The following is a 27765-nucleotide window of genomic DNA, read 5'->3' on the forward strand; positions in this document are numbered from 1 at the left end:
TCAAATATATATTAACAATAGAGATTATTATAGCGAAAGAGGTGGAACGTGTTTAATCGTTCGGAGAATTTGATTTAACAAGTAACGTTTAACAACCATGTACTATCGATGTAGGAAATTGGTACAAATGATGTTTGACGGTAATTTGACGATAATCCTTAATTTTAGCACGTTTACGTTCGTAAATATCGAAACAGCTTTACGATAGCGCATCGCGATAAGCTGGAATCTCCTTTAACGTGGATCCTGGAATAAAGAAAAAGATTCGCAGCAACAAAACTACTCGATGGAAACGTCACCTAATAAACGATCTCGTAAACGTCGGACCGCGAATGTCGGCGGCGTTGAATTGGTCTGACGCGCGTAGAAACGACACGATCGCTTCGCAACCCCAGAACAAAAACGGCACCACGATCGTCGAAATAAAATACTTTTTATGACAGTCGCCGCCGCTCCGAATCCCTAACACCATTGGCGTAAAACTCGGGCGTGACAATTGCCACGAATATCCGCAGCTCCTTGAAGAAATTCTTTTCGATATATAGACACAGCGCCCTCTCAACGATACAAACGTTGGAACAATTGAATCGACCGACAGACGAAGCTTACGAGGGAGCGGAATTTCGAAATTTCATCGGATCCCTCTAATCAATCCATCACTCGACGGACTAAGCTCGAATTTCTACGGATTAGGTTCTACGCGGATGAGTTCGACGCGGATCGTGCGACGAAGAAGGGGGCCGGCTACCAAACGCGACGAAAGATACTATTTTTCCAACTACGAAGAACGATTCTCGCAAAAGGAAGGAACGAGTTAATTTCGCTACCGTGAAGACAAACATTTTTCTAAAAAACAAAAAAAAAAAAAAAGAAAATTAGAAGAAACACGCTCTTAGGCAAAATACAAGGTATACGAAGTTTTGTAAAAAGCAGAGGGAGAAAGGTCCGACGAAGGACGAACGTTGAATTGGCAGTAAATCGGGTGCAGTTTTAATTGACAGGAATGTTTAGCGGTAATGAACGCAAGGTGGAAGGAGTCGGAATAAATTGGAGATAGGAAGAGGACAGCTGGTACGATGGCAACGGGAACGAGAACGGCAACGGCAACGGCAACGGCAACGGCGACCGACAATGTTAGTGGCAGTGGTGACGGTGGCGGTGGCGGTGGCGGCAACGGCAGCAACGACGGCAGCTACGACGGCAGCATCGGTAGCAGGAACGGCAGAAGAAGAACAGCGCAGCGCCAGGACCGCGACTAGATAGAGACACAGCGGCAGGAGCATAAACATCCCGGTGGCGGCAGTGGTGGTGGCGGCGACGTCGGCGGCGGCGGTGACGGCGGTGGTGGCGGAGGCGGCGGGGGCAGCGCGCACGTTCCACACCGTGGGCGTCGCCATCGAGTTCCTACCACAACGGCAGGGGTGTTCTATGACGCTATAGATCATGCGGGCTCCGCCTGGTAGGCGGGCACAACCTGGTAGTTGGTACGCCAATGCTCTTTTCCCCTCGGCTCCGCCAACCTTGGCAGCGCCGCCACCGGTGCCCGCCAAAACGATCTCCGCTCACCAACTATCTATAGCCTGACGAACTCGTATCCTTCGACCTCCTTCCGATTCTTTTCCAACTCAAATCTTCGCCCCGAATTATCGTAAAATATTCCCGGACGGGGGTAACGTTCGTCCTTACTACAGTGACGGATCGAAACCTTTCGAGGAACCGAGCACTTTTCCGAAAAACAGACGCGATCATAACCACGATACCCTGGCCTCCGAACTTGTAAAACGATCGCCTTTCTCGTTCCTTCGTGGAAACATGTTTACGCTTTTTCGAGCTTGAGAATAGGAAAATGGGAAGGTTAGTTCCGAAACACCGATTCGCTATGCCAACCGTACGCTACGCGAGGCAAAAGTGTTCGATGCTGTGGCACTTTCTTTTGTTAAGAATCGTTAGGTATGTATTTGTTTTTTATCGGAAAGGTTAGAACGATCAGAGATTTGAGACGGACTATCGGTATCAGACGGTGGAAAAGGTTTGCGTTACGTGGAAGTCTGTCGTACTTACGACGTCTGTCCGTCTTGCGATGTAGTTAGGATTCGATCTTCGAGCACGTTGGTCGATTTCATATCGATACGTGGTTTTTGTTTGCAGTTACACACGCATCGATATCGAGTCACGTTATTAATATCGCTTCAACGCTCGAAATCGAGAACGAATCGTTTTTACGTATACGTATTCAAAGTTATTGTCGTTATATGTTGTACCATTATTAGCGTTTCGATGTGTTTATCTTTCGTTTTTTTTTTTTTTTTTTCATTCAGTAAAACGTTCTTAAACGTTCTTATCCGCGTTATATACGTTATGGAAATACGATCAAATATACGACAAAGTAGAACGACGACGTTCGTTCAACTTTTGAGGTTAGCTTCGAAGATTCGTCGATATCGATTTAATCGCAAAGTGCAAACGAATTCGCGATGAAATATATCGTAGTTTGATAAAAGACAATCGTTACGACGCACTCACCGAACTCTGCGTGAAGATCAGCGATCTGAAAGGGTTGAAATTGTCGAGAAACTCGTAGGTGTGGCTCCGTGACGCCGTAGTACGATGGCAAGCTACATCGTGAGGCAGCGCCTCTAGCGGCGGAAACAAAAGTCACTCGTACAGAGCGGTTCTCCCCTCTCGCGGTTTGGAGCGGGGCCGAGGTGGTTAGGGACCCCGCCTCCTTTCTCGACCATCTCTTACGCGCGCGAGCGCAACGTCAGTCCCTCGGGCCCATCGACGAACTTTCGTCGCACCTTTCCGGTCATTCGCGAATCGTTGCTGTTTTTTTTTTCCACGAAAGAGAGGTCGCATAGCGAGATAAAGGAAAACGCGTTTGTGGCAATGTGCGATCACGTTGAAGCAGTGAGTGCATCCAGCGACGTGGAGTGGTTGTCATTGCGCCGCCGCTAACCTCTCTACCAGCCCCTTGGCCGTTATTGCCGCGGTGTCGAATCGACAAGTAGCCGAAGAAAACCGACGGTTGCGGAGAATCGTCTCTCTGATTTCGTCCGTCCATCCGTGTGTACGTTTTCCGGCTGCACCGTGCGAACCTCTCGTTTTTGTCTCCATTTTGTCACTGGCGTCGCGTCGATTATTCGATTCGACCGTAACTTTCGATAATCGTTGGGTTTTCCGCGAGCCGCGTATCGGTCGGTAAGGTGAACGCGGACGCGAACGCGAGTATACAGCGTGGAAGAAGTGAAAAAAGAAGTCGGCGAAGAGAGGGCAAGAGGCAAAGCATAGCAAGGAAGAGCTGGCAAGCGAGGAAACGAGAACGAGTGGTGGAGACGAGAGGGAAAGAGGACTACTACTCCTGGGGCCCCCCACCACGCGGGCTGCCGCCGCGACGCCAGTCCGTAGTCAGTCAGCGCTGGACCGCCGCCCGCTCGATTTCGCGATCCACGAACGACGGTAGCCACCACTTCCACCTCCACCTCCTCCTCCACCTCCGCTTCTTTTCTCTTTACCTTGCTCACGTTCTTGCCCTCTACCCCTGCATTCTTTCTCGCTCTGTCCCACGCTCCTCCTTTTTTTTTATTTTACCTTCTTCGTTTCTCTCTTCATCGATATCCATCCGCGTTTCTTCTTCGTCTCTCTCTCTCTCTCTCTCGTTCTTTCGCTCTTTCTCTAACTATCTTTATCCTTCTCAGCACTTTTCGCGATCCTCTTCTCTTTCTGTTCTCCTCTTTTCCACCCTTGCGCTTTCAATTGGTCTCCGAGGTATACACACTGAGAAACGAGCACGCACACAGATGCGATCGCGTATCGGTTTCTCCCCTTGTTTCTCTTGCTCTTTTCCATTTTCCTCTGTCGAGCGAGCTTTCGCTAGCTCCGTACGTACGAACGTAAGTACGTACGGCGGAGTGTCGTGCGCGCGTCCCGAGTGGATGCAAGGCGTCGTCGCGAGGCACACGTCCCGATAGATAAGTTATCGCGCGATCGTCGAAATTCTAGATCCTCCAACGGAGGATCGGATTTCGCGCAGCAACGGTTCCGTTCCTCCGTCTTCGAGAGCCGCGCGTCCCCATCTTCTTCTTTCGTCGTCGTCGTTTGCAACTTTTCGAAAGACGCGGAAAGTGAAGCCGCGAGTATCATCTGCCAGTGACACGGAGTCGGTCGACGATAACGCGTCAACACGTTCAAAGTGCGCGGCCGACGTTCGTTTCGTGCCGTTTCTTCCTCCATGATATACACGCGGAGGATCGTTTTGGTGTCTCCCTCGCGACGCGCAACTTCCACAAGACGCCACGTTTCTCACGTTTGTCTTGGATGTTCCGTAGGTGCGGCATACCCGACGTTCTTGTAACCTTCGTTCGAGCAAGCGTTTCTCCGTTTTCAAAGAGTGAAGTATACCGCAAGTTGGAAAAAATCGTGCCACGTCGATTTTCCTCGATTCCGATACCACAGTGATGTACACACGATAATTAATCACGCTTGGTGATCGCAAGATTCAGATTGAGAGTGAGCCGATAGCGTATGGATCACGAAACTTGCCGACTTTCCGGGCTGTTCAAGTGTAAACAGTGCGCGACATTCCGTGAATCTAACTTCAATACCGAAACTAGAAAATATTCTCCTCGTATACGATCTAGCCGATAATAGTCGCGTTCTTCGTGGTTACGTAGTAGTGTATACGGGCACCGATATAGGTGCGCTTTCCTCGTAAGAGAAAGAAAGAAATCGCAGGACGAGAATGACACCGATCGTCGATGCATCGATCGCAACAACGAAACGATCTATGGAAATCGCGATGAGGTAGTGCTCGTTGCGTAGGCGCGTGTGGGTGACTGTAGTGCATTGAAAAAAGGGAAACTTGGAACAGTTTCCCGCGGAAGATCTACGCCGGATCTTCGAGTGAGATCGCGACACACGACCGTCACATGTTTGGGTTCCGATCGACTGCGTTTAACGAGCGAAGACCTGGAGGCCACAGAGAGAATCCAGCATCCCCGAAGGACGCAGATGCCCCGAAGGAAACAGCACGCTCCACAACGTATGAAATGTAAGTGAAATATTCCTTCGTATCGTATCCTTATCGGCGAGAAAGGGTCCCGAAACCATGAACTCTGACCAGCTGAGAAAATAAATTTTCTACGGAGGTAGGCGTTTAGGGTGTCGATAGTTTCCTAACGAAATAAAAAAAAAAAAAAAAAAAAAATTCCGTGAAAGCAAAAGGCACGTTGTCTGGAAAGAAAAAGTTTGAAAATCTTCAGATTCGACTGTTCGTTCGTTGTTATTTTGCTGCGTAGTATACGCGAGACCACGTGGAAGCACGTCGCTCGATAGTACTACGAGTCGTTTTTCCGAGTAATTTCACGCGCGTATTCGTCGTCTGGGTAAAACGACATTTTTCTCACGACCAGGAAAGCTCGCTAATGAAGAAATAAATTTCATCGATTCCAGACGTTCCTCGTTTTCTTCGATTCCGTAATCGACCGCTGTATTATTTATTCCCACGACGCGTCTAAATTATTTTATCGAGTTGTTCGCGACGCATACGTTAAACATCTTTACGCATCGGTTAATCTAAACTGACTATAAAGTGGAAGGAAAATTTTATCTTGACTCGTAGTATGCCGTTCGTTGAAATTATAACGTTAAATCCGTCCCTCTCATCCTCCAGTATCTAAGGAGTTTCGTACGTATCCGTTTACACGGAAACAACGTAAATTATCTCGCGTGTAGCGAACAGGCATGCGAGCGTAATACCCTTGCAAATCTTCATTTTCTTTTACGAAACGATCATCGAATAGTACCGAAACCGCTCAAAGTAATAATCCTCCTTTATAAATTACCGTTCTTTACGTGACATTTATGTATGGTATACGTATACGAGAAGATTCTAACGGACGATTAATTCATAAAGTTTGAGAATGTTTTTCTGAAACAAACAAAGACACGGTACAATGTGTGTGTGTGACAAAGAAGAAGAAAAAAAAAATCTCGCTATAAAATGAAAGCAGAGCCGACGAAATTTCGTGGGCGCTGGTAGAAAAACAGCCGTCAAACGGCTAGTGGATTCGTGGGTTTGAATGCTCGACGCGCGCCATGCTGCTTTTCCCACGTGGGGAGCCATGAGGCGTAAACAAACTCGCCCCTGGTGGAGGACGCCATCTTGGTGAAGTTCTGCCGGAAACATTTACAATTCACTCAACTTGCCCTACCGAAACTCGGCCAAGCGCCGATAAATCTCGTTGTGCGCGCGCGCGGATACACGCCGCGTACATAAATCCACGGCAGTCTACGGAGTTTCGGCGCCGTAAACGCCACAGTTTTTCGCCAGCTTCCGCGGTGCCAGGGCTTCCGAGCGAATTCACCTTTCGATGACGTTTTTTCCCCGAATTCTCCGTCACGCACCGCGTCTCTTCTTCGTCCAACGTACGCGGATCTGTTCATCGCGCATCGGTACATCGAAATTCGACGAATCTTAGTCGTCGAATTTCCATTCTCTCGTTGTTTCGCTTCGCTTTCATATAAGTTTTGATGGGTAAAAGTATAGAGAGTCACGAGATCTGTCGTATTTTTTCTTTTCTCTCTCTCTGTTTTCTTTTTTCCAACAGCTACGTAGACAAATCTGAAAATACGAAGCAAAAGGCAAATATAAACGAAACACGGATTACGATGAAGCCGTCAGCGAAAGTAGGCGCGCGAATAGATTAAGAAACGACAAAATATATATATATATCCGTGGCATTGGAGTCGTGCGGCGTAGCTTGAGCTAATTTCTCCGTTTAATTTACGATGTCCCGGTGAAAGGACCCGAGAAACACGTCGATCCGTAGGAATCGATCTCTCGTCTATCGAGTCGGCCATCAAGCATGCGATCGCTACTCCGAGGAAGTTAATTAGCAGTATATTATCGCGAAAAGATTACCGCTGGATCTCGTTCTCGTGGCGCGGGTAAAATTTTTGGTAAAATTATTGGCGGACGAGACGATCGGTTACTTGGACGATCAGTCGTAAAAAGTGGAAAAGTGGAAATCGGGAAGGGAATGGAGATTGGCAAGCAGACTCGCAGTCAAATTTTTGCGCTCGCGTAAGCTTCGATCGAACGATAAGCGGATCGTTTAAAGTAATCGGTTGTGGAAAGCTCGCATTATTTATTGCCGCTCTTTTCGACTGGAGGAACGACGGGTGATTCAAGATCGCGTTAGTCTAACGCGTTGGCTATTTATCAGAAAATTCGTAGCTGGCGCAACAGGTGCAGTTTCAAGGCATCTTCTCTTCTTAATGTCCGAAAAAGTAAACTCGTGGGTAATTCGATCTGGTGCGGCGCTTTCGATCGAGTCGCGTTACATGGTGCGAACGGCAGGAAAGAAGCGACGATGCGTTTTAAAGCCGAAAGCGTAGTCGCTCGCCACGCGATCGTTCACCCTGAGAATCGCCGATAACGTCGTGGCCTTCTTAATATTCGTCCGACGACGAGTAACGTCGTCGATGGGAGAGAGGGGATCGAACGAATCTTCGGAGAAGAGAAGGCTCGATAGCGGCGCGCTAATTATAAAGCGTCGCTCGAATAGCTTCAGAGGACACGATCGAGTTGGCTACCGTTCCGTGCGTTTCTCCGCGACTCGTGATCCACGGCTCCATTCATAAAGCAGGAAGAGTGCTTTAAGTTGGCGCACGCGCATCCTAACGGCCGTCGTCCGTCTTCGCTACCAGATATTTTCGGCGGTCCGGAATTATAAAGCCAGCGCGCGGTACTATATGGTTTCATCCGAAACGCCACGAGACTCGTCGCGAGATTCCGCGCAACCGAATGTAAATGATCGATTCGACGACAGACGGATCTCGTGTATTCAAAGCCAAACTTCTGCCGTTTCCATTATATTTAGAAACGGCTGTTTGTCGTTTGGTAATAGGCGATTTTTTTTGTTCCATTCGACGTACGCAGAGACGGAAATCGAGCGAATCGCTGACATTCGAAGATTGTGTGTTTCTAGGTCGTCGATCGTTTCTTTTAAAAACATAAACTTGCGCTAGACAAAAGGAAGACGACGCGTATACCTGCGGGAGGCTTGCGAAACGTGACGCAAAAAAATTTACGATGGTTTCTAACGTCCTGGAAGGACACGCGTTGCCCACTCCTGCTATATACCTGCTTCCACTCACGAGAAGAAATTTCCCTGTCTATCGTAGTAAAAACCCTTGGTGACCCGTGGCGAACGACGCCTATTGCGCAAAACTTTCACCTCAAACAATGCCGACGCATTTTTCGGTCTCCGAGCCTCACTCCTCCGTTGCCATAAATCCTTCAACCCCGTGGAAAAAGCATGACTGTGTCCTTTGCTCGCCTCGGGCTTGGGTCGACGCGGAAACGAGGCACCCGCATAAGTTGCGCGACTAAACACGGAAAACCCTCCGACGTTTTATCGTCCGTCCTTCGAAACACATCCGGAAGAAGCATGGGAATTGGCCTGTATGGATCGATGATGGGAAAGTTCGCGGCCAAGAACGTCGTCGTTCGTTTCCAAGAAATTGACCGATACGCGTCGTCGATACATGGACGACAAATGCGCGATCGTTCTCGATGCCTAACGAATTAGCCATGCATGAAAGACAGCATAGAGTTCGGGGTTTCCGCGTGGAGCGTATGCAAACCAGCTTTCTAATCTGCTTTCGTTATTTCCGGTGATCATGATTCACTCGCGATATCGCATCGACGAGCAAATATGCCAAAAAACGATATATATATATATCTGGACAAATGAGATCACGCGAAAGAACTTGACCGTTCTCGCTTCGTTGTCGGCTTTTCGCGGCAAACATATTTCTCGTACAACGTGTGCGTTTGCTGCTATACGAACAGAACGAACGACAGTTGCCTTGGTGGAATATAAAGTTCTGCCTCTCGTGAAAACAGATACTTTTATTAGGCACGCATGTCGTTTAATCTCCTACGATGTTTCGATGCATTTCGAGCGACTCGTTTCGAGGGGCGCGGTCGACGTACGACCTACTACGTACGTATATCGCACTTAGGTTCGGAATTGCGCGTTTAGAGTTTAGAGCGTAGCGCGAAAGTTTAGCCTCTACGAAACGTAGAACAGTCGCACCACTTGCCACGCTTTCCTACGATTTGTCTTCGTAAAACGTACAGCTGACTTACTCGAATATAATCGGCGTAACGTGTGACGCAAGAACGGAAGAGCAAAAGTTCGATCGCGTTCTCTTAACGCGAGATTGGAGTCGACGACAGCGTAGCCATCGTCGATATTCTCATTCGGAATGAATCATTTAACGCGAAGAGAGTTTTCATCGCGTTAAGCTCGAACGGGAACGCGCGCGCCCGGTTTCGCGTCCTCTCACCCTATTTTCGATGCTCGTAAAACCGGCGTCGCTGTATCCGACTGATCCGTCTCCCGATTTATACCGAGAGACGCAGCGACGAGTCGCTGCTCGGGACTAGCGCCTGCAGCCGGATCTTTCTCCGCGCCATTCTCTAAGCGGTGCTAATAAATTAGCCGGAGAAAAAGACGGCGGTACGACAGATGCCCGATGGCTGCCATAAAGGAGCTGGTAGAGACGCTCGCGGGTGGTGGAAGCACATCAAAGCGTATCCGTACCGACTCGATGCAGTACCGTTGTTTTATGTTTACCAGGGGATTTGTTGCTCCTCTCCGTTTGCCTGACAAACACCCGAGTGAGTTATATATCGTCGGTTCATACTCTCGAATAAATTCGCGATACTCTTGCAGTCATTCTTACAAAGACGAACAACAGGCCGACTCCAGTTCATTCAACAACGACGAGGATCGGACGAATTATTAATTTCTTTCGTCTCGTCGACGCAAAGGAGAAGATGAGAGAGAGAGAGAGAGGGGGGGAGGGAGAGAAAAAATATTATACAGAAAGTTCTCAACGTTGCCGTTGAACTATCAGCGTGTTGGCAGAAGCGGTATTCTTACGAATTCCTTTTCCGATTCTCTTTACCACTTGGGCGTTGATCGGGCAACGGAGAACGCAACGGCGTGTCCTCGTAGCGACGACACGGCGTGCCACTCGAAAACGAACTACCGCTGCAGCGCTTGGCGTCGAACGTGCCGGCACGCTTAAGTGACTTTCGGTGTTTGGCCTTTGCACGCGGCGAGAGTGTTTTGCCTTTGCGACAACGTTCGCTTTGCGGCTATGCTCGCGAACCAACCACCAGGCGGAGGCGGCAGTGCGTTTGACCTCTCGTTTCTCCTTCTCCTGTCCGCTCGTTCCTCTCGAGCACACACCGCACGCTCCTGCCGCCCCTGACTTTTCTTTCCCTTTGCTGCTGCCTCCCTCGGGCTACCTGTGCCGTGCTCGCTTTCCCCCACGGATAACTAAATCGCCGCGTTGCGTTGCTCGAGACGATCGTAACGCGCGAAAAGTGACTCGCGGAGACGCTCGTCGGAGATCGGGGTGAGTAGGTAAAGGGGCGAAACTGGGTTGGCTCGAGGGTGCGGAGAGAAAGTGGCCTGTGCCTCGATGAAACAAAAGTCGGTCCGTGGTTGGCCGCCGCCGTCGAGTAAAACTACCGACACGCATCTTCCATTTCTTTCGCTCGTCTTTCCATAGAACGGATATCTCTTGAAATTCGGTTCAAACAGGTTCGTCGATGTTTCATTCGGCAAACGTTGGTACTCGTCCCGTTTGTATATTTCGTTTCGCTTTTAATCCGTTTGAACGATACGATCGAGATCGTCGATAGAGAGATCGATGTTACGCGAAACGCGGCTCTCATCGGGAAGAATAATCGTGGTCGTAAAAGTACGTTCAAGTACCGAGAGTTCTACTCGCGAGACAGGAATTTGTTCAGACGTCTACGAAGGAAGATTGGAAGAGTGGAAAGATCCCGCTGGAAAATAGCGATCGCGGAATACCGAGCCAAAACTCGTAAACGCACACGCATGCATAACCGTGTTCGAAAGACGAGACGACGGAGCCATGCACGCACACTGGCATGCCTGTACGTGTAAGAATATACAGACGCGGGAAAAGTAGGATGGTAGGAAGGGAAGTACGGTGGTATCGCGGTACAGTAGCCAAGCTATTCGGCCATGCACGTACAATCTAGGTACTGTTTCGCAACGAGAAGGCCCCGAAGGGGAAGTAAGCAGTATCTCTCGAGTTTCCCTCGTGGCCCCTCGGTCCTCGGTCCTTGGTCCTCGGTTCTCGGCTCTCGGTCCTCCGTCCTTCGTCTTCTGCTTGTTGCGATCTTCCCTACGTCCTCTCTCTCTCTCTCTCTCTCTCTCTATGGCAAGTCTACTACCACTGTTCGCCGCTTCATCCACCCCGACGCCGTGACTCTCCACGAGTCTCCGGGGTAGAAGGGAAGATCGGAGTGGGGTCTTCTCCGTTCGTCCGTCCGTATGTTCGTCCGTTCGTCTGTCCGTTCGTTCCGTCCAGCCGTATCGTCTCGTCTCCTCGTCTCGTCTCGTCTCGTCTCGTCTCGTCTCGTCCCGTCTCGTCTCGTCTCGTCTCGTCTCGTCTCGTCTCGACTCGACTCGTCTCGCGTGACGGCCTCGTCAGCCGTCAGCCAAGCTCCGTCCGGATCGATACGCTTGCCACCCTTACGACCCCAACTTCCTCCACCTTCTCCTGTGAAAAGCAATGCACCTACCATCCGCGCCCCTCACCATCGCCATCACCTACCCACCCTACTCTCTATCCCTGCTCGCGTCTCCTCCGCGAACCTTCCTTTTCCCCTGACCCCCGCACCTCTTCCTCCTCCGCCACCTTCTCCTCCTCCTTCTCCGGCTGCTGCCTCCTGCCAGCAAGCAGAGTCTAGTTGAGTCGAGTTGAGCCACCGGCCGGGTCAGAAGACGTCTGCTGCCCGGGCGAGCGACAGCTACCACCCTCCCCATTCAAACACCCACCTCCAACCACCCTCATTTTACCACCTCCTCCTCTTTGCCTCCTCCACCTTCGACCATCCACCCACCCCTCGACCTACTCCACGACTCCATTCTACCGCGACGTGCCGCGAGATGGACAGCCTCGCCTCACCGTCGAATCCGCACTCCAAACTCGCTCACCCCTCTGTATCGTTCACATAAACGATACGGTTCTAGGTATTGGTGAACGCCACCGTCCTCTTCGTCAACCACTACCATCGCCACTCGTTTCTCGCTACTACCACCGATGCCAACTCTTCCACCATCTCCTACCCTTTCTTCGGTTCCTCCATCACCTCCTTCTCCTTCTCATGCTACTGGTACTAGCGCTACTGCTGCTACCGCTGCACCACATCCTCTACCCCTTCGCGACACCGTATCTCGACCCTCGCTTTTCGCAAGTATTCTCTCGCGTCGAACGAACCGACCGTGTATGACGGCCACCATCGTCCTGTCACCGCTCTGCTTTTCCCGTCTGTCATTCCTTCCTTCCACGGATGAACCTGCTCCACCACCCTGCCTCCCCGCCAATGAGTTTCAGATCCAGAAACCAATTCCAGTTACAAAGCATAGGAAATATTTGGAAAAATATCCCATGTAACTGCCGCATGCTTATCGAGCCGGGTTTCCTCCCAAGCTTGCAAACGTTAAAAGTCGCGACGATTAGCCGTCTCCTCTTCTTCCTCCTTGCTTCGCGTCGGGTACTTCTCTGCCGCATCGGCCACGATCTTCCGTAATGAATCATTAGTAGTCGAGAGTCAATCGAAGATTAATTAATCGTTCGGATTCGAGAACCAATTAAAGTTTTCTCGACAACGAATCCGTCTGCTCGCTAGCACCGTGAAGATTCCGATTTGTTTTCACCCGTCCGGTTCCACCCAACTCCGCCTGGAAACACCGTTCGTGTCCGCGTCGTTTGCTAAATCGTCGCGATATCGAGAATCCCGAAACGAATTTTTGCCGCGCGCCATCCTTTCGATCTTTCGGAACGACATCGATCGCTCAGCTTTAACGCGACGAATCTTCTACGTTGCCACGCGTTGCTCGAAAGTTTGACGACCCGGTGATTCACGATCAACCGGCGAGAATCCTGAAAACGAAAAAGCGCAGATGGGATAAGCCAGGCAGAGAAGTAGTATCTACGAAAGAAAGGAAAAATGAATAGCAAAGCGGAGGAAATAGATAGCAGCGAGTAGAGGAAAGAAGATAAGATATTTCGCACGGGTGACAGTTTGCCGCTCTTGTCCTTCTTTTCGTCGGGGGAAAAAGGTGAACGTAACGCGCGTTGCAGCGGTCCAGCAACCAGGCAAAAGAAACTAGAAGGGGCGCGCGTGTACGTTGGAGGGAAACGGTCGGCTCGCTACGCATCGATTTTAATCGGCGTCGATTGTCGCGATCGGACGACCGATCGATACAACGAACGTCGGATGTCGGTGACGTGACGTGTCGTTCGGATTTTCCGTCACGTTGATCGACCAAAGTTTCGTTGCTTCGTTTCTATCGTAGCGCCGGTTGATTTTCAAACGATTTCGAAACACGGGTCTTTCGTTGGCGTTTACGCGTCAGAGCCAGTTAGCTACGTACGTAGGTTTAGAATGCGAGCGGAGAAGAACGGGATAGGGTCAACGAGAACAGTTTGCGCGATCCTCCGGAGCCATGGCCAGTTTTTTTTCTTCCATCGGGGTGACATACGGTGAAAATTATTGCCGTCGTCCGTGCTGCCCCTCTGGCCGCTCTCTGCCTCCCTCTCTACGGTACTCCGTCTCGCTCCTCCGCCTTCTTGCGGGTCGGACGAGTCGGAGGCGATCCCTGCCTCCCACGATACGGCACTGACGCCATCGTAGATGGGTGCCAGCTATCTAAGGGGTGATTTCTAATTTATGAGACTGGGGCGATGTGATGAACAGACGTCATAAAGCATGTCGCGCCCCGCGTCTGTAGCCTGCCACTCCTCCTCTGCCTCTACCTATGCCTCTGCCTCTGCCTCTGCCTCTGACTCTGACTCTGCCTCTGCCGCTGCTTCTGCCTCCACCTCTTACTTCGCCCCCGTTCCCAACCCGGTTACGCCACCCTACCCCGTTACCCGACCGCCCGACCACCCGTCCAACCGTCCACCCGTCCACCCCCCTGTTATCGCTGCCTCCAACCTCTCCGGCCCTCTTCCACCTTCCGACGAACCCTACTTCCAACGCCTCACACCAGCGCTCTGTGATTTGTGGCCTCTCGAATTCTCTTCGCGGGCTTCTCCTTCCCGAAACTTTGCCTCTCTCGCTCCCTCTCCTTTTCTCTACGTCTCTCTCCGTCCAAAAACCACCTTCCACTCGCCTCTTTCCTTCTCGCTTCTCCCACAGGTCTATTATCTCGCCCTCTTCATCTATCTATCTCTCTATTCGAAGCTCCAGGGTCGCTCGTCTATCCATGAGTTCGTTGAATTCTTCATAAGGGGTAGACAACACGAATGTTCTTGGAAACGATTCTATCATCCCTGTGCACGGTGCTCGAGTTATTAATTAGTTTCGTTCGGTCGTGCGTCCGGCGTCGTTTCCAGCCTGTCGTTAGACGACCGTCCAAGGATAGCGCTCTTCATAGTTTTTTCTCGTACGCGTTGCCGATCGTTCGCTACGTACGTCGAAGCGGTTAATCGCCAACGTGCAAAGTTCCGCCGAATGTCAGGCGAACGGTTCGATTCTGCTTTCGATTCCTCGCTGATTCGTCCCGCGACGGATATCTCTACCGATTGACCTTAATACGCGGCATTTCGTATATAGATTCATCGATACACCGATACATCGACGATCACTGTTGACCCGCGATCGCAAACCGTTGCATCTTATGAATCCGTAATGCGCACGAGACGGAAGATAAACGTCTCTAACTGTTCAGACTTTCGGACAGTCTGTAAATTATTATTTATGAATTTAAGCAGACCATCGATGTTTGGACACGTTCCAACGTTGAAATCAACAAAATCACGAAACTATGCTAACGAATAAATCCGTTTGGAATCGTGTTGGACAATTTTGAAAAACTGTCGTTTTGAAAAACACACGTTTGATCATCGGTCGATTCGATTCTTCGCTTGCAAGTTGATGCGTTGCAACCAAGTTGCAAAGCGCCATCGTGAAATCGTAGTAATCGATCGATCCTGTTTCGAAGGATTTTGAAGTTTTTTTTTTAAATAAAGACCGTCTTAATCCTTGTACCGCGCGAGGACGAGAGAAACTTGATTAATATCGTTAGTTTCGCATCTTAACGTAATTACGAGAAATTATTTATTCCGTGAAACGGTGAAAGTAAAGTTGAATCGAACGTGAAACCTTGGTCGGGAATTTTTTCGTCAGATGCTAGAAACGCAACAAATTATGACTACGACCAGATAATTATTTTCTTATTCTAAATTCTTCTACGCTTCACGTTACGCTCTGAAGGATACACTTTGAATTACGGCGGCTAATATTTCGACGTTTCTACTCTTTACTGGAAAGTGGATTTCGAACACGAACGACGTGATCGACCGATCAGGTTATATCGGCAGGTATCAACCTTCGATCGAGGCAGGTAGTTGCCGAGGAGCCAGGAGAAGACGTTCAAGAAGAGATCGACAACGGCTGAAAACGTGGCGCGGCGCGGTTCTCTCGACGCGGCCCACAGAACCTTTGTGAAAAATCGTGTTATAACCCTAATTTAATTTTATGGCCGGCATTACGGCGGATTGTGTTGTATATCGGGGCCTGGGCATAATGGCCGTATATGGCCGCGTATAATAATGGACAGGGCAGAGGAGACGGGGGAGAGAAAAGAGAAAGGAAAGGGAGGAAGACGGAAGAAAGGGGGGGCAGAGGGTAGGAAGGGCGGCTAATAATCAGTTGTAACGCGAACCGTCGTAAACCGCAAAACAACTAGAATCGTGCATCGAACAGGGTACGGAAGAGAGAGAGAGAGAGAGAGAGAGAGAGAGAGAGAGGCGAAAAAAAACTGACAAAAGAGGAAGAGCAACGCGGAGGAACGATAGGCAGGGACCTACGAGGGTGTGTGTTTATATCTAAAGGGGTGGAAGGTGGAGTATCATTATCTCCGCGTCGAAGGGAAGAGGTCTTTTTCATTTGGCCTTTCGTCACTCGTTTCGTCTCGAGTTTGCCTGGCGAATTCCTCCAGGCTTCGTCGGGTACTCGTCAAAGTGAAACCCGTCCGTTTGGCGCCACGATACCCTTCAAATTATTCGATTCGCGTTTTCGATTTAACGCGACGACGACGGTTCTTTGCCTCTTAACTCTCCTTTTTACCATCCGGATGTCTCCGGCCGGCCAAACGAGAAGAATTAAATGGGAAACGAGAGTGAATAAAAATATCGGCACGAGTTGCGCGATTCCTCCGATACCACGAAAATTTACCGTATTTTTCGTAACGTACGAAGCGGGCAACGGTCCAAGACGCGCGGGAGAAGGAACAGAAATCATGGTACAAAATTACTATAATACATCGGGTATATCGAGGCCGGGACAAGAACCGCGTATTCCGTTATTATTATTGATCGGTGGGCAACGATATTAAAGTGGCCAAAGGGGATTCTCTATATTTACGCTGGTTCTTCCGAAAACCGTGAAATTACCGATAATCACTGTGAGCGGGAAGTAACGCGGCTAGACGCACCCTTAACAATAACCGCGACGCTATAATCACCGATCCTTACCTACCTCTCCTTCGTCTTTCATTTCCCTCCACTTCTCGGCTTCTCCTTGCTCTTTTCCCCGATCCAGGCAAACTCCTTTCTCTTCGTTTTCTTCGTTTGTTCGTTGGCCGTCGAATTTGAAACAGCCCGAGCCAATCATCCGTCGTATACGTTAAATCTAAAACAATTTTGCGTTGCTCGTCCTTGTCCGAAAGAACAAAAGAACAGGGGAAAAAAGGTCTTTGCGCTGCGAGGAGAATGGGAAATTTATGTAAGGGACGAAGAACCGAAGAAGGGAAGAAAAATCGGTGAAAAACGAGAAAGACTCGTGGTGCGCGACAAACCGGCGTATCTTGGTGCAACGACGCCGCACCGACACGTTCTTCCGCGCGTTCTCGAGAGGGAAAGAAGGAGTCAGAGCGGGGTCAGCCGTCGAGCGGGTAGGCAGCAGTTCGACTTGGGCTGCCGGCCGCCGTAAAAACGTCAATTAAAGTGTTTTATTTGATCCTTCGTTAGAACGTTGAAATGGAATTTTGATTTATGGCTGCGCCGTTCCCGGTGTGCGTGTGCGAGTGTAGAAGTGCGCTCGCGCGCATACGCGTAAATAAAATAAATAGGAGGCTATAATTAGTCGGTCGGTACGGTCTACCACTCGGTCGATCGCCATATACGACCGGTCCGCGAGCTTGATGTAGATACTCGGACGAACAGATTCTTCGATTCGACGTTTCTATCCGTACGGAATAACAGGTAGATATACCATCGTGTACGGCCTTGGTGTAGCATCGAAAACGTTTTTCCGAAGGGTTGCACGCGTAGAGAGAAGAACTTTCAGACTGTTCGACGTTTCGTTCGAACGGTAAGGAAATCGGTAATGGGTGAAATTGGTCGAGTTCGGGATCTCTTTATCGGAACAGATTTAATAACGTGGTTATCGCGCACGGGGAAAAAGAAAGAGCCAGCGAGAAGTTGAACGACAGGGCCCGGCGAGATGCCCACGCGCTCGTCGATGTCCTCCCGAAGCGATTTATTATCGAGAACCGGTGTATGTTCGGGAGCGTCGAGGCCGAGGAAATAACACGTGCGATCGGAGCGTGCGCTGGAGCGAGCGAATGACCGAGTTAAGTGAAGAAGAGTCGTACCAGCCGTCCCGCCAGCCGGCCGTCCAAATGTTATTGTTTATTGTGGCCCAACGACAGCTTGATTTATCATGCGAGCCGGCCATAGCCATGCGTGAAATAGTGGCATAATCCCGTTGATTTGTGGCTACCATTGTTCGCGCTACCACTCTGCTGAAAGTATTTTCCTTTTTTTTTCCCCCGTTTTCTCCTTTTTTTTCACTGTTGTTTTCTCTCCTTTTTTCCCTCGTTTTTCTATTTTTCGTTTACACACGATTATTGTCTTTGCCGTTCGAACGCGGAACTTTCTGATTTTTCGAGCGCCACCGACGCGATCCGTTTAAAGGATCGGTCGCAAAACCGAATCCGAGCGTCGCTTCGTTGGCGCGCGCGCGAGCACTAATTTCAATCAGAGTCGAGCTCGATCGTTCCACTCCGTTTTATTCGTCGATCGTCTACGGATTATTCTTTTTATCCGTAGGATTTTCCGTAGGAAAATTCGCGGCCCGTTGCGCGACACGCAACGAGTTCCCGTTCTGCGTTCTTTGATCCGCCGGTTGGCTCGCGGCTATCGATAAATTGCCAAGATGACGCGATAACGACGGGGCGACGCCAGGTTGAAGCGAGCACGTAATTTGTCGAGGATAACTATAGTGCTTAGTGACGAGGATGTCGGTTTTCTGGTCGGTAATGCAAGCTGGTGCGTTGCGCCAGGAAATCGGCCTCTTCGCCGAGTTTACGACACGCGTCAATCGTTATTTCGTAATTAGCGTTCGCGCGTTCTCGCCTATCGCTGACGTTCCGCCTCATTCGACGACGCATATACCTTTTACGTATATCCTTGGAAGAGAAGAAACGCCGTATCGATCGAAGCGTTAGCGTCGTTGGCGAAAAAAGTACGGGGCGAATGAAATTTCTCGCAGAAAGTAACCTTGAAGTGTTTGGCCGAGACGCTGTCGAGGGTCGAGTGACAAACAACTCGCGAGACTTTGAACCCAGTAAGTGGCTTGTTCTCTCGTGGGTAAGTAGCCGTCCGGTCATCGATAAGCCGACCTACTGTGCTTCTTACGCGGTCGCGTATTACGGCGCGAAACGACGGGCGGTCCCTTCCGTTTGACGAGAGCCATTCATCCTCATCCACCTACGTTGATACCCACACGCTACGAGCTGGTAACTCGCACGCAGGCACGCGTGTTCTTCCATTGTACGTCCATCTATCACGTGTCAGAAGTAACGCGGCTTTGCTACCTCGATCGGGGTCGATGCTAGACCCGCTTTATAGCTTCGCAACGATCTCTCCATTTCCCCTATCCCCACTCGCATCCTGCGGACGGATATACCGGCAGATATACAGGCAGGCGGCAGTTGTTGCGTTTTCCGTTCGCACCTCCTTCGTTACGACGCGCCAGAGAAATCGATGGAACGTTCGATGAAAGGTGAGATACAAGAACGGCTAGAATAGCCGAGCGTGGCAATCGGTTCGAAAGATTGGAAATGTTACGGAGAAACGGAAGTCGGGATACGAAACATCCCTGCGGTGGAAGGGCCTCTAGCGGCTCGAAGCACAGGCCCTTTGGCGATGACCTGCCAACGGTTCGCGCATTAGCTCGACAGATAGCGCTGCCTAATCGGGCCTCATAAATTACCAAATTAATATCCCGCGTTGCCGACGCCAGGCTATCCGTCAGGTGTCAGCCGCGGTGCAGATAGCAGCCGCCGCCTCCACCTACTACTCTCCCAGTTTCCCTCCGCTATTCTCCGCAGCTCATCTCGCTCACCACCGACGGCGATCACGAGGACGGCCGTGGTGACAAGGAAAACGACAACGATAAAGATACATCGACGATGACGACAGATGTTTCCAGTTTCTATAGAATACCGGCGTTAGTTTAGCTCGACTTTCGCTTTAGAGAACGCGAACCGTTTCTTTCGCCGGATTCGATACCGAGCCACTAATACACGCCAAGTGGGAGCGGTACGCGTTCAGGACCACCCAGAGTGTTTGGTTGTTCTACAAGAGTTAACGGTGATCGAGCTCGAGTATGTAGGTGTAGGTATGTAACACAGAGGATACGCGGTTCGCTCGGTGCACTGCCACCTTTTCTCCCTCGCGGTTCTCTACCTCCCCTTATCCCTTCTCACCCTCTCTCTCTCACTCTCTTAGTCTCTGTCTCCGTCTCTGTCTCTTTCTCTCTCGCAGTCACTCACTCGGTCTCCTATTGCCGTCGACGCTCTTTCTGTCAGGCTGTCCATTCCGTTTAACTCGCCCACGCGCGACGCGTAAACGCATAAAGGGAAGCAGAGCCGAAAGGTGTTCGCAAGAGGGACGGGTACGGGGTGCGTCGGGACGCAGTGGTGTAGAACGAAAGCGCGAGCGCATTTCGAACGGTCAGAGAGATATTTGGGTAGATGGCAAGTAGCCCGAGACGAGACGAAGCGAAACGAAGGAGGAGGGAAAGGTGAACGAAGGGAGGATAGGCTTGGGTGGGAGAGTATTCACGAAAGAAGGGGCAAGAACCGCTTACGAATTACGCGACGAGCAGCCAGCTACACAAACCGGCTTCGAGCTACCTTTATGCGACACGGCTGCCAATTAGCGGGCTGACATCGACCTGACTGACCACCGTGCACTGCCAACCAGTCGTTTCTTCGGCCATATCCTTGCCTCTCCTTTGCCTTCCTCGTCTGCCCGGTGTCATCGTCATCGATCTGTTACGACTTCTAAGTCACGCTGCCGGTTTCATTTGGCCGACCGAACGAATGCTCGCTTTCCTCCATTTTTCTCCCTTTCCACCTCCGCTCTTTCGCTTAGTTGGTCCTGTAAAAAAAAAAAAAAAAAAAAAAAAAAAGAAAAAGAAAAATCGCCGTTTGCGCTCCTCGAGTTTCGTCAAGGATGATTTTAAACGGGGATTCGAATCGAAAGAGGACGGTCGTGCAAGGGACGAGGAGAAACGAAGAAACGATCTCTCGGAGAGAACGCGTGGGACGTCCGAGGGACTCGCGTAACGATCGAATCTTGGACGAGTTTCGGCGCATCGGTGTTGGTAATTAATCGACCGTTACTTATACAATTTATAATGCGGACAAGCGTGGAGAGACGGTTCGGTGTAAAGTTCCGGAAGGGGCAGGGCAAGTCCGTGGATGGCTTAAAATCGTCGATCGATGCCGTTTTCTCGTGGTGCTCCGGTCGCGAGGATCGTTCCACCTATTACCTACAGATCGGTAGCGAGGCAAGTGAGCAAGGCAATAATTATTACGTATGTCGGCTGGTATTATTCGGCCACCTTTTAAAATGTCAATAAAAAACTCGAACGAACCCGCTATCTTTGTCGTTTCCTCTTTTACGCTCCCTTTTCCCCGCTTCTGTCTCTACCCGCAACCCTCGAGCGTCGCTTTCTTCTACCCTTTTTTTAATGCCGATGCAGCTGCACTCTTTTCAGAGGAGGCCCCGTCACGTTGCATTACGGAATGATATTTGCTAATTGGGCACGAAGATAAAACGACAACGGCGTGGCAACTAATAACCGTCCCTGCATCCTACACCTCCTGCTCCTACCACGTTTCTCTCTCTTCTCCTCTCTTTTCTCCTCTTCCTCCGATCCCCTTCGCGCGCACCATCATCTCCGCGTAGTTTCTCTTCCGTCGACTCGGTCCCCAGGGGAACGGATAATCATACGTTGAACCGCGTCGCAACTAGCCGCAACACTTTGGGACGAACCGTGTCGCTCCCGTATCAGCCACGTATCTCCTCGTTTTATCGGTTCGCTTGCTCGCCAACTCTCGCCAACTCTCGCCGATTCTCGCCAAATCTCGCTAAACGCGCCTCGAATCTCCCTGTACAACCGACTCTGGTCTTTCCATTTGCCTACGAATCAGCAGCGACGATTATCGTCCAAGATCGCGACGATATAAACGACCGGTTAATCGTAATAAAAACACACGTTCGTACGATCAAAGTCCAAAGTAAGTACGTCTGAAATCAAGTCTGAATAAAAGAGGTTCTATGCTACACGTATACACATATATATATATACGTATCTTTATAAGTATGTTAGAAACGCATAAATTATCCCAGCCGAGATGCGACGTTTCTCTTGTGGCGATACCCGCGAAACTTTTCGCACAGCTTGACGATGACGAGTCTCGCTGGCGTTCGTTTAAAAAAGGCGCGCGACTCGAGAATCGACAGCTTCGTTGGTCTGTGTCGGACCGCGACGAGCTTGTCGGAGTAGGTACGGCCCTGATGCTGTAATAAAAATGAGGGGAGCGAGGAACGTGTGGCTCGATCTGACGGCTGATGGAGACGTCTTCGTTCCAGACAGACGCTTCGGACGTTCGCGACGTTTGATCGACGGTTCTCTCCTCCTTTCGCATACGTTGCTCCCGATCAGACTCGCTCCCTCTTTCGCCCGTCTCTCTTCTCCTGCTGTCTCGTCTCATCTTGTCTCGTCCCGTCTTCCGCCACTCGTCTCCTCGAGGTTTGCGCTTCTCGCATCATCTTGCTACCAGCACCTCGTTCCTCTTCGCCCCGTTCTTCGCCCCTTCTTTCGTTCTTCCTTCTTCCTCCTCTTCCACCGACTCCGATTCTCCAGTCACTCAGTCGTGTGGTTCAGAGAAGGCACTTCGCGCCTCGCCGTCATCGTTCGTGTTTTTGCCGGGCCGCCTATAAATAGGCTAGCCGCGCGGAGCAGAGCCGAGGTACCGAACCGAACGCGCTTTCTCGCGTCACGGACTCGTCATCGTATTCAAGGTCGCCACGCTGACGAAACCAAATTCGTCCTTTGTCCCCTTCTACTTTTATTTTCCTCGGCTAATCGTTGGATCGCTGCGCAGGCGCGTGATCGATCGCGCGACGATCGCGCGAAACCAGCGACCGCGCAGCGGAACAGTGATCCAGGTAGAACGCGGATCGACCGTTTTCGCGGTGAAAAGTCGAAGAAGCACGCGTACGGTGGCCGCGTACTCCGCTAAACATCGGACGTTCGTTCTCATAACGGCAAGTTCCGAAACGCGAAGTTACGAATAGAGTTGCGCGAGCGGTTGCGAGACGAGACACGGGAGGGAAAACTGGCTCGCAGGGTGCGAGGTTGGCGCGTTATGGGCAAAGATACGGTCGGCCCCGAGTGTCCCGGGGTAGAAGGAAAGTCGACGGCGCGAGAGCGAGACGGTGAAAGGCCACGGCGAACGCGTACCGCCTGCACAACTTGATAATAATAAACTGAAAAAGGAGCAAAGGGCGTTATTTTAAAAGGGAAATGCAGCGCCGCATTTTTATGTCTTCGCCAGAACTTTTCATCTCTCGCGCTACCGGTAAAATGGGTCGCTCGGGGGTGCGGAGGAGGGTGTCGAGGGACGAGCGCGGCTATCCGTGGAAACCTCGCGAAGGCTAAAGCGAACGCGGACGACCAAGAAGAGACACGAAAGTACCGAGGGGATACGGTGGGAAAGAGGACGGCGAAAAGGGAACGCGCGCGAGTGCGAGGGGGTGAGAAGAGTGTTTTGGTAGGGTAGGGGCAGCCCGAGTAGGAGGCTAAAACGCGGAATGAAACGGCAGACTGCCGCTGATGAAATTCATAATTTAGATCCAATGCGCTCTCTGTACCTCGTTTAGAATACACTGCTATTTATAGTCGAAATTTTCCTTCGGTAGGAACCACCCCTTCCGACCACCCTATCCGACGCTCCCGAAAGAACGTAAAACCGTCTCCTTCGCATCTATCCCCACTTCCTTTACGTTCTTTCGTTTGCCCCTTCGTCCCTTCGTTCTCGCGATTACGAAATCTTCCGCGCCACCGATTCTTCCCTAACAAGAAGAGCCAACCAATGCGAAGCGAACGTGCACGATTTTTCGCCACCGCTCATTTAGTACGCACCTTTCGCTAAACAAAGCAAAGAAACAACGAGATAATTGAGAAGTGGGTAATTGTATTGTTCGTTGGTTCGAGATGTTCTTCGAGTGGGCGTCGAAACAAGTTATTAGGGACTCGATCCGATTAAATCGAATTAAATTATATCGAGTCAGGCGGCTTTAAGTCTTTGTAATCGTATAATAAGACGAATATTTCGTTCAACAAAGGACTCGAACGCATCGAATCTTTTTGCTTTTCCGGAAACTCGATCGTTCTCTTGTTTCTCCGAGAAAAATACTGTGCCCTCTTGAATGGCTAAAAATATTTCTACGATGATTCGTGGTATATCGATATATATCGTCGCGATACGAAAGACGCCCGAAACGATTAAAAAATGTATAAAACGAAAGACGGAAGTGACACGGGTTTCGCGAGTTCTACAAGATTTTACGAGCGAGAAACTAGTAGAACGGGAAAAAGTCCAAAAATGGCAATTTCATCGCCGATTGAATAGCTTTGCCCTCGTTATACAGGACAGCCCTTCGCTTTTATCATACGCTGTCGCGTTTCATTCGGTAGTTACATCCACCCTAATAGAACGTAATATCATACGTAAGAGTCGCATCTACTCGAATTCGCGGACTCTAACGGTGAGCGATCACGAAAAGGGAAACGGAGTCCTGTGATCGTCGGGTCCTACCATCTTTCGGGAAAGTTGCCCAATTCCCTTCGGGACTTTGCTTTACTCTATCGTTCTGAAAGACAAACGTAACCTATATAAGGGGACCCGTATAACGAGATACACGTAGAACGCCAGCAAAAAATTGTTACTAGCCTTCTATAACGATGTACGAGACTTCGTGTATACGCGTGTGACGATAAGTATCGCGGATGAGCAAACATATCGTTACCTTAAACAAACAAAAATAGTACAGTGGAAGCTATAACGCGGGGGATACAGCGGTTGAAAAACGTATCGATAAGTAATCTTATTTGCCATATTATTTACATATCGATTAATTGCGTCCAAATATGTTAAATTTCTTGTCATCCCTTTTTTAATAATTAGTAGCACTTTCGTACGACTCGTCCGTAGCATGCAAATTAAAAAGATCCATCGAATCGTTTGTATACGTGTCCACTGCTGTCTAACGCTTTTTACGCTTCTATAAGATGCACGTTTCCGGTCGTACCGAAAAGAAATTGTTCATTTAATTCCTACGTTTCGGATTTCGTGTAACGAGGAACGTATTCGCCGCGTTGTGCAGCATCCAATCGTACAAACTTCTCTTGTCACGTTCGTCACTCTTTCCAAAAAAAAAAAAAAAAAAAAAAAAAGAAAAGGAAAATCATTTTCGAAGAAGATTTCACGGCGACCGATATCGCGTATCGCGTTCCACCTACGGTCGGGTTACTGGAGCGGGGCGAGGGATCGAGGGAAACCGAGAGGCATCGTAAATTGACCGTAATTGCGTTCAATGTTACGCGCGCACGAACGGATCAAAGTCAATTGTTGGAAGTGACGGAGTCGCGAGGAAGACGACGAAACCAATTGCTTTCTGGGTTCGTCGCAGTCCGCGAACGGTTATATTCGCGTCATCGCGAAAACTCGAACGAACGACGCGATAATCATCGCATACCCATCTCGCTCGATTCCCCTCGTCGAGTCTCGTGTTTCGTTTCGACGAGATCGGTGAAAATCGGCGACGAAGTGATTGGAAGTAGGAAATGACCGGGTTTTCGGAAGGGCTGGTGTCGCGTGAAGCATCGCGTCGCGTGAATTTCGTTGATAAAACAAGGCGCGTTAACAGTGCGACGCGAAGCACCGGGCGCGCTCCCGCGAGCGCGCTCACGGTGAATGACGAGGAGGACAAAGACGGGCGCGCGCAAACAATAAACGTTAAGCTCGAATGGGTCGGCGTACAAAGCCGCGGCTCGTAGAAGAAAATCTAGGATATGGAAAGAGAGAAAGAGACAGTCCTGACAGGGAGACGACGCGTCGATCAAGCGGTCCGCAGAATCGGCATTCAAAGCTTCCTTTTTCTCCGACAGGCCGCGCCGATCGTTAGGAAGTCGAGTGTCAAACTGTCCGGCTTGTCACCGCGTGCACGCCGCCGTAGCTATCGCGGCGTTTACACGCTCGAAAGGGGAATACGAGATTCGCGTTGTCTCCGGAAGATGAACTCGTGCTGGTCGGTGATATAACACAGGTGACTGTGACACGGGGCTAGAGAATAAGCATTCTGATCAAGAAACGTTTGTTTCGCGAGATCAAAGGTGTTGACGATGCACACCGATATGGTTGGCCGATCGTTATGGTTCGCCACATTCCAATTCCGTTTATTCGTATTCGTTCTTCTAACTTTTTGCCAGAAGTTGTAACTGGGAGACGCGAACGTCCTAACAAATAAAAGATCGAATTTCTTATTAAAAATCTTATCGATCATAGCTGCGTACGGTTGTTATACGCGATTAGCCTTCTCTGCCACTGTTCGAGCCTCTGCGCTGGATATATATATATGTAACGCATGCACGCGTGTTCGCATACCGAGAATTAGCCTTTCGTTGGACGAACCATCAATCTTACAGCGAGACACCGATTGCTCGACGTTACGATCGAGACATCTTTGTTGCGCACGAATCGAGCGCGTGCTAGATCTTGACGGTCGAATCGATCGTACGTGAAACAGAGTTTGTACATGTAGTACGTCGCATATTTCTATGAGCTGGCTTATTTCAAAAGGTCTCTTATCGTAGCCACTTCGTCTTAACTTGTCCATGTACGACAACGTGTTTCTTCCTGCTATGCGTTAATTTTTATTTAAACGATTTCTCGATCTGGTCCGTTATATGTGTAAATAAACGTTGAAACGAATCAATTTCGTTTTTTGGAACGACATTAGCCTCGCAACTATGAACTTTACTTGCCATGTTCCGACAAATGAACCGTATTCCAAGACCGAAATTTACTCGTTCATTCGTGAATCGATATATTTAATCGCTGCGAGGTATTCGTGTAAAGGATTTTCTTCGCGATAGCCGTAACGCACGAGATCGATGTTTCCTTTTCGAAGAGTAAAAGTTGCGCGGGCCGATCGACTTCCGACACGTCGTTGGCTGGTTTTCCCTCGATACTGGTCGGTGGGTCGATCGATCGAATCACGCGTGGAAGCGAAATATCCTTCTAATTATCGTTCTGCTCGACCCTGGAGACCGGTCGGTGCGTCGCTGCCGATGCTCCGTTGAGAAAAGAGAAAAAGTCGGCAGGTTTACCCACGATAAATCTCGCGGTACTCAGGTATAAAGAGGGCTGTGCTTTGGTCGACGATAACGTTTTCCTTCTCTTTTCGTCTGACGCGATCTTTCCGCTTCTTCGTCGTATCCTCCGGGAACGCGAGTGCCGGCTCTATCGAGTCTACCGGAGAGCGAGGCCGAGAGAAAGAGAGGAAACGAAGAAAGGAGTGGAGCACGAACGAGGCAGAAAGGGTTGAGAGATCGGGCAGAAGATAAGACTCATAATGAAAGGCATTCATTCCACCACGAACCCGACACAGTGAACTTGAGTGACGTGGTTGCAGACAGCTGCTCAAACCTGATCGTTCCGTACGCACCTTCGCGCTCGTCCATCCATCCATCCATCCATCCATCTATCCATCCATCCGTCCGTCCGTCCGTCCATCCGTCTCCACGTTCTATCCATCTATCCATCCATCCATCCGTTCGCGCGTTCCTTCTCACGTGATTTCCTTTCTATAATGTCGTGTAACCAGCCGGATCGCAGTTCTATGAAATCGATTCGATACGAAAACGTAGCTGTACGGGATTCTTCCAGGCGACCGCAATCATCCACGATCGTGATTTTATCTCGATGCAGAAGGCGCGGCTACGTATTGTTTAGCCATCGTTGTTCGCCCGTTGCCCGATGCTTAACGCGTCGATAAACTTTTCTCGCACGCATCGGTCCGCGCGAACCGAGAAACAAAGTAGATTTTCGCCGAAGGAAGAGCGAACATCGTTGCGACTTTGCGACGACGTCTGGTCCACGTTGTCGAAAACGTATCGAACCCGACGCCGTTATCGCGATTCCCTTCCCTTCGAGGAGTAAGGTGAAACGTTTCCTCACCCACGACGTGTAACTCGGCTTTCATACCTATTAAAAGTGCGCGGCGCATAAATCTTTCGACTTGCTCGAGACTAGTCGAGACCTCCTCGAAGCAAGA

General features: G+C 50.0%; 2 protein-coding genes across 5 annotated transcripts in view; one reads left to right on the forward strand and one right to left on the reverse strand.

Annotated features, from left to right (window-relative positions):
- The window catches only part of LOC132911177 (zinc finger protein 91), a 36800-nt gene extending 34101 nt beyond the window's left edge, over positions 1 to 2699 (reverse strand). For both annotated transcript variants that reach the window (XM_060967594.1, XM_060967595.1), the window contains exon 1: positions 2524 to 2699. The gene's annotated coding sequence lies outside the window, so the exon portion shown is untranslated. The remainder of the gene's footprint in view (positions 1 to 2523) is intronic.
- A 557-nt stretch (positions 2700 to 3256) lies between these two features.
- Positions 3257 to 27765, forward strand: part of LOC132911176 (protein tiptop) — an 89738-nt gene continuing 65229 nt past the window's right edge. The window contains exons 1-2 of one of the 3 annotated variants that reach the window (XM_060967589.1): positions 3257 to 3890; positions 4326 to 5047. Coding sequence is in view for 1 of the 3 variants with exons in the window: in XM_060967593.1 (XP_060823576.1) it covers positions 5008 to 5047 (40 nt within the window). In the remaining 2 variants the exon portion in view is untranslated. Of the gene's footprint in view, positions 5048 to 27765 lie in introns of all 3 variants that reach the window. The other 2 variants (XM_060967591.1, XM_060967593.1) reach the window with 2 other exon arrangements.

Source organism: Bombus pascuorum, chromosome 10, assembly GCF_905332965.1.
Source record: "Bombus pascuorum chromosome 10, iyBomPasc1.1, whole genome shotgun sequence".
NCBI classification, from domain to species: domain Eukaryota; kingdom Metazoa; phylum Arthropoda; class Insecta; order Hymenoptera; family Apidae; genus Bombus; species Bombus pascuorum.